General features: G+C 34.1%; 2 protein-coding genes and 1 long non-coding RNA gene across 4 annotated transcripts in view; 1 reads left to right on the forward strand and 2 right to left on the reverse strand.

The window, feature by feature from the left end:
• LOC107002870 (peptidyl-prolyl cis-trans isomerase FKBP19, chloroplastic) overlaps positions 1–2,058 on the reverse strand; it is a 5,158-nt gene extending 3,100 nt beyond the window's left edge. The window contains exons 1-3 of one of the 2 annotated variants that reach the window (XR_001454568.2): positions 1,885–2,058; positions 1,763–1,811; positions 1,390–1,512 (exon numbers count right to left, since the gene is read on the reverse strand). Coding sequence is in view for 1 of the 2 variants with exons in the window: in XM_015201062.2 (XP_015056548.1) it covers positions 1,390–1,512; positions 1,763–1,811; positions 1,885–1,962 (250 nt within the window). In the remaining variant the exon portion in view is untranslated. The remainder of the gene's footprint in view (positions 1–1,389; positions 1,513–1,762; positions 1,812–1,884) is intronic. The other variant, XM_015201062.2, reaches the window with a different exon arrangement.
• A 1,122-nt stretch (positions 2,059–3,180) lies between these two features.
• Positions 3,181–6,686, reverse strand: LOC107004732 (transaldolase). The gene is made up of 7 exons (XM_015203060.2): positions 6,413–6,686; positions 5,859–6,030; positions 5,686–5,735; positions 4,955–5,255; positions 4,519–4,707; positions 4,242–4,424; positions 3,181–3,630 (listed from the first exon to the last, which is right to left on the reverse strand). The coding sequence occupies exons 1-7, from the start codon at positions 6,583–6,585 to the stop codon at positions 3,385–3,387; spliced, it is 1,314 nt and encodes a 437-aa protein (XP_015058546.1). The 5' UTR covers positions 6,586–6,686; the 3' UTR covers positions 3,181–3,384.
• LOC107004733 lies at positions 3,538–3,924 on the forward strand. Its single transcript, XR_001454780.2, has 2 exons — positions 3,538–3,677; positions 3,759–3,924. It is a non-coding gene; the product is annotated as an uncharacterized LOC107004733 (long non-coding RNA).
• Positions 6,687–6,959: the final 273 nt, after the last annotated feature.

Genomic DNA, 6,959 nt, shown 5'->3' on the forward strand with positions numbered 1-6,959 from the left:
CCCCCCCCCCCCAAATTTAGAGGCAAAATGTCCCATTTCTTTGTTAAAGACTACTTGCTGATTAACTACAAAACAAGCACTATGATCGATGTAATGGGAACCTCAAAATGAATAGTATTCATGGTCTACGGTATAAAACCATATCAAGTTAGTAATGGTCAGTCTACAAGATGAATCAGTTGTGAGGTGAATAGAAAGAAAAAGAGAAAATTAAACATCTTTAGAGCATCTTAAATCAGGAGTAGTTGTAAATATGGACTCCCGATAAATATCTGCAAAGCCAAAATTCTTCCTCTTCCATAGCCAAATATACAATTGAAAAGGGAATAAAAGGAAAGTCTTTGTAAAGAGCTTATATTCAACTTCAAATTCCATCTATACTTGTTGATGTCACGTAGAGACGGATCCAAAATTTAAACTTGATGTGTTCAACTTTTAAGATTCTTAACACTGAACTCAATGTACTTTTAAAATTATGGACCAACAAATAATATTGTTGAAATTTAGTGGGCTTTCACATATGCATTTATACTCCGTTTTAAGAGTATTAGATTCAATTAAACCCATTGAGATAGGCATTATCCACTTCTGCTACCACGTCGCTTAAAAGATAGACAAATTGATTAGTATTATTATGACATAAGCCCAAACAGAGGGGAATGGATTCAGAAAATTAATGTAACCTACTCAACTAGCTTGGTATGGAGAAATAGTAGATTAATAGATTGATCACTTGAAGGAAAATATTTTATACATAAATAACAAATCTTTGATTGCTCTCTAGAATTCTCCACGATTTCCCACAATAGAAAATAACTAGCAACACCACTACTTACGATATGGACCCTAATTTAGCTCAAAAAGAAAACATATTCCTATATAAATTTGACTACAAATTCAAACTTGAAATGAATTAAATAAACTAGCAAATACCAAATCTTAAAACGTTTGGTATCCTACTACTTCAAATTAGTTTTCCAACATTTTCCCGTGATTCAAAGTTGTATTTCAATTTTTTGGCGATGCACATATTAGCAAGTTCAAATTTGTTGAAGCACTTGTCTCCAACTCCCATTGAGAGAAGTAATAGAAATTTATTCAACTTGGCACTTTCATCACGTACAACACATCTTTCCCCCAGTAGATAAAAAAAGGCTTGCTCCTTAGGAGCTTTAAGTGATATTTGTAATATGAAGAGCTGCGAATATCAGTTCATGTGAACCAGTATTTTTTAGGAAAAGCATTAAAATTACAACAAACACTACAGCAAAACCCATAATTTCAAAAGTCGAGTTAGTTTAGAGTGCTAAGAACCATAAAAGGTTAAATAATAAATTGATGATGCTATTATAAGAAGAAATAAATATATGTAGAAAGAATAGATATTACTGTCAGCAAATTCAGCTGATGCCCTTCCAGCATTACAAATGGAAGTTGCTATAACTCCCACAGACGAGAGCAACACTTGTCTTCGATCGAATACAAGTCGACAATCCAAGCTTTGAGTACCATCTGAGGTCAGTGAAAACGAATGGACGTCAAATTTCACAATAAAAATAGTTAATGGTCAAAAACACACTGGAGTTCCACACCCCAAGTATTAACAATTCACTATCACTACCTATATATTAAACACACTTCACCTCAAATCGAATTGTTCAATTTTCCTTATCACCATCTACTCAATTGGTAAAAACACAGAATCAATTGTTCCTACCATAACTATCAGCAAAAACAGGAAAAAATGAAAAATATTACCAACCAGAGGAAGTGGATAAGTCTAAGCTGGGGACGATCTGGCGGTGCCGCAACTAATAAAAACGCAGAAATTAGTATAACATTGATACGTAATTGGAATTGAGAAATGCATAGTGAAAACGTTACCGTGGATGATGATGAAGAAGAAGAAGAATTTATGGTAAAATTTGGGATGGGATGAAATGAAAAAGAGGGCGTCGCCATTTTAGTACAATGTTGTAGAGCCGGTGAGAGGAGAATGAAAGGGATACGCTTCGCGGGAAGTGAACAAAATAACCTCCTCACATTTTTCTTCTTGCCCCGAATCACATCATTAGTCCAATAATAATAGATTAGATAAATTTTACTACTCGAAGAACATTATACTAATTTAAATCTTGAATAATAAATAATTTATGGCAAGATTGAAAAACCTTCACAACTAATAAAACAAAATACCAAAACTTAATTCAAGTAAATATAAATTAATAAAGCAATCTGTACTATAACTATGAGATTCGAAAGATCTGATATCTTTTTCTTGATTAATAAAATTTTTTACTTCAATTTCTAGTTTGAGGACCAAGAAAATGAAGAGTAAATTTTCTTTTGATTAAGTATTTAAATAAGATGAAAACTCAATTTCAAACTGTTACTTTGTAAAAATAAATAATTTCTCTTTAAAATGTCACCTTAATTTGAAAAAAAATAATTCAAAACTCTCATTTTTTTTTATAAAGAGCAGGGTTGAAAAAAAAAATGTGACAACTAGAGATTTTAAACTAAATCTTTAGATTGAATTCTACCTCTCACGTTTCCGTTTGTTGCAATGAAGACTAAAAAAAAAACTTTAGACAACCCTTCGTGTGACTATAATAGTACATTTTCGTCGTTAAGGAAAACAACCTCTAAATTCAATTTTATCTTCGTTAGGAGCTGACATGAATGACTTTATATTGTTCTTGCAGTCAAAATCTTGGATTTTTGAAAATGAATTAATTGAATTTTCATATATCTATTTTTCATGTACATCTATGGGTTCATTGATCTCCATGTTAAATTTCTTTATACTCAATTTCAATCATTCATCAAATTCTTAGGTGTTCTTTTGAAGATAAATTTTTACTATCAATTAAACAAAATATAAATTTAGTTCCTAACTTAATTCTAGATATTTCAACATCCCATCAAACTTTGGTGTTATTTTATCCCACCTCTCAAATGAAATAACTTAAACCAAGAATTATAATCTCGTAATAACTTAGTATTCAAACCAAATGACCAAATCTAAACAATACTCATATAGCTACTTAAAATCAGAAATCTGTATGAGCAAATTTGTATATAGAGAGAAATTTGTATGTCTACGTAAGAACAAGAATGAGGACCACAAAACTAACCTTTAATTGCCTTGAAATAAAAATTAATGTACTATATAGTATTTGAGTGAACAGGATCCAAATAGAAAGGATATAAGGTTGATATTTGATAACCACAAAATCCAAACCAACATCAAATTTCTCACAAAGAAAAGTATTACCACCAAATATCCTCTGATTATACATTACAATGCAGAAAACTCAGATAAACAGAATTTAACATTTATTCAGTTATTATATCTCCTAGCAAATTGAACAACTTCTTGTTTTACAGGCTCACTAACTTGAGTGTGTTTGCCTTCTCCTGCAAACTGTCAAGCAAGCTATCGAAACTCTTCTTGAAAGAATCCACACCCTCCAATTCAAGTTGAGACCCGACAAAGCCCCAGTCAATACCCAACTTCTCGAGGGCGCTGTAGATACCTTCTGCTTCAGATAAGTTTGCGTCAATCGTCCTTGCAACAGAACCGTGATCAATAAATGCTTGAAGAGCCTGGTCGGGCATTGTTGAAACCTAGCAGAAATTTTAGTAGAGGTCAACCATCATTCATGCATACACAGGTAATACGGATTATTCACATCTTTAATATTTGTCCCCGTTAGCCTAGGTCCTATATTATGATTTCTTTTTTCTTTTTTCAGATAAATATAGCCCTCTAGTTTAACAGGAGACAAGAATGTAAGCTCCCGTTTGGCCATAGATGTAACTTGAAATTTTCAGTTCTAGAAGTTGTGATTGGACATGCATTTTACTTGGTGAGCTAGTTTATAGAAACATGAAAAAAAAAAAAGATCGGATTTTGAAAATCTTATCAAATTTCATGGCCAAACAGATGTTTGAAGATAAATTTTCAAGATCTGATACAAAAATCTATGACCAAACGCTAGCTAAATAGTGGCTTTGTAAATCTAATCAAATTTCATGGCCAAACAGATATTTGAAGATAAATTTTCAAGATTTGATACAAAAATCTATGACCAAATGCTACCTAAATAGTGGCTTAAAAAAAGGTGATTCGTGCAAATGCCCCCAAGTAATATTTAATAAGAGGCAAATCAAGAAAAGTGGTTTTATGTCTTCTAAAGGATTTACAATCACCACAAAAAGGTGAGAAGATGACTCACAGTGTCCGGTCCAATCAGAGGATCCACATATAAAGTGTCGGGATACGCTGGGTTCTTAACACTAGTTGAGGCCCACAACAGCCGCTGCTTCTTGGCACCTTTCTTTACCAACGCCTCCCATCTAGGACCAGAAAATTTCTTTTGGTAAAGATCGTAAGCTAGAGCAGCCTGTGCATTTGCAGCCTGCAATGGAAGTACAACAACCTGAGGTTATCCAGAACTTGTATTTCTCTTGCATCCTAAAAGGAGTAGAAAAATTTGAACAAGTAGTAGGTACCTTCCCACGAAGATCAAGAGCCTCTGGAGTTCCAATTTTCTCAAGCAACTTGTCGATAAGTGTGTCTACTCGACTAACGAAGAATGATGCAACACTTGTGACTCTGGAGAGATCACTTAGCCCAGAGGCCTCAAGGCCATCAAGGTAAGCATCAATGACTGCTTCATATCTTGAAAGAGAAAAGATAAGCTGTGCGTACACATAGGATCTACTTCAGTATTCAAGAAACCGATAAAGTACAAAAAGGCAAATGAAAACATGAAACATTTAAAAAGAAAAACTGAATGACGGTTCTTTACACAGCAAAGACATAATTCTCCATTCACTAATTAATTCCCTATGCAGATAGCTGTCTTAAGCACCACTAGACAAGCAACCTTCAATCTCATGCATGAACTGTCAAGTTGTCAACAAAGGCGACAATGAATCAACTTACCGTCACATTGACACTTATTCCAAGTGAAATGACTTCCTTGATGGAAGGAATGCATGGAGCAGTAGCGGGAATTTTAATATACACATTGGAACGTTCAACCTTCTTATGAAGCCACTTTGCAGCCTCCACAGTCCCCTCTGTATCATCAGCAAGTCTAGGTGAGACTTCAACAGAAACGTACCCATCGCCACCATCTGTTTTATCATAGATTGTCTCAAAGAGTTTGCATGCATCTTGGATGTCCTTTACCACAAGTTCCCAATACACACTGTCTATATCTTTTCCAGCTTGTACAAGTTCCCTGTAAAGAGCAGTGGATAAAGATAAGCAGAGTGCAAAACAGGAAGTACGAACAGGGCTAGACGTAAAGTGAAGAATATCATAGATGCATTTCAGGTAATATGTGTCAAAAGGAAACTTTGGAAAAAAACACAAAATATCCTATAGAATTGCAAGTCTATGAACACTATAACAATCTGATTAACATTGGTAATGGTATTACATAACACGCAGATGCTCGTCATAAAGCTCCAAGCATGAGCCAAAGGGTGGAACAGTCCTACCAAATCCAACCTTTGTATGGACATTTGACCAAACAGAAACATTTATCATACTTTCCCAAGACCAACTCTTGTTATTGTCCTCATTCTATGTCTCCTCTCCAATTTTACTCTAAAAAACGGTTTGTAAATCCGTTCAGCTGATGAGAAACACTTGAAAGTCTAGATTACCTGAACTGGTCATTGTAAGCATTTGATGTTGATATAGCTTTCTGGAAAATCTGCAATCATCAAAGTAATAGTTAGGTACAGGTTCATGGAATAGCAAGTAGAAACTAGAAACTGTAGAAATTTTATCCAAATAGAGCACACGGTGCGTATCCTATCGGTAGAGCAAAGTTTACCGCGGGATTGCTGGTTACACCTCTGACACCACTGTCAATCAATGGAATGAGATCGGTGACGGGACGACACAGATTGTCATACCATGGGCTCTGTCCTTGCGTCTCATAGAGATGATGGAGAGTAGTTTTCTTCACTGAGCTTCCATTTCCATCAGCTTGGGAGCATTTGACACTGTCAAACATTAAATATGATTAAATTTTTTGCACTAGAAATGGGAGAAAATGGGAATCCCCTGAAATTTGAGTCATGATGCTTTTAGTTGTTTCAAATGCCTCCAGTAAAAATAAGGCAATTTTTTTCAATGTATGGGTAGAAACCATACGGAAAAGGAATTGTTACCAATTTCCACAAGCACATCAGAATCGAACAGGCTATCTACATGAATTTTGCGTAGGAAGCAAATAATAGTGAAGTTGAGCAATACAAAAAGGTCATAGATCAAAGAGCAAACTCTACCGACCCTTATTCTGGATCCACACCTCCAATTAACTTTTCCACAAACTACCACTAAGTAGAACAAAAAATAGTACTCCATAGAGATAAGAGATTTTACCACAAAGATGCCCTAATAGAAGGGTTGATAACAAGTGATAATTTAGAGCCAGAGAGGGTGTGATTAAAGGTGCTAGTACGAAGATGAACAACAAACTTAGGTGTTGATGAAGATCTGCTACCATACGAAGTTGAGTTGAAGCATGGATTTGAGAGCTTACAAATGCTAGTCATTTTCTCTTCTTTTTTTTCAGAGAGAAAGGAGAAAGGAGAAATGGAGTTGGTGGGCGTTTTTTTGATCGATATGAACGAGGGTCATCAAATAGTAGGGGTTTGAGGGTTGTTGTACCTCACTTATATTATTCATTTTAGGGGTTGTTTGGTTCGCAAACGAGTTATTTTACTTGGTATTTCTAATTACTCTTTCCGTTATGATTGTATTTTTTCAAAGTCAATTTTATTAATTTTTAAAGTTAAATTAGATTAAATTAATTTGATATCTTAAATAAAAAAATTAATATTCAAAAACTATAGAAAAAGTACTATAAATTATAATTTTTGATATGATAAGAAATAAATTTTATACTATTAGTTCAAACCTATAATTT

The sequence above is a fragment of the Solanum pennellii genome, chromosome 11 (assembly GCF_001406875.1).
Source record: "Solanum pennellii chromosome 11, SPENNV200".
NCBI lineage: Eukaryota > Viridiplantae > Streptophyta > Magnoliopsida > Solanales > Solanaceae > Solanum > Solanum pennellii.

What these genes read in the sequence shown, in the direction of transcription:
- LOC107004732 (XM_015203060.2), bottom strand. Translation starts at nt 6,585, where the DNA reads ATGACTAGCATTTGTAAGCTCTCAAATCCATGCTTCAACTCAACTTCG. An exon ending in CTCTTGATCTTCGTGGGAAG is followed by an intron (nt 4,425 to 4,518) that starts GTACCTACTACT and finishes CTTCCATTGCAG; the next exon opens with GCTGCAAATGCACAGGCTGC. An exon ending in CTCTGATTGGACCGGACACT is followed by an intron (nt 3,631 to 4,241) that starts GTGAGTCATCTT and finishes AATTTCTGCTAG; the next exon opens with GTTTCAACAATGCCCGACCA.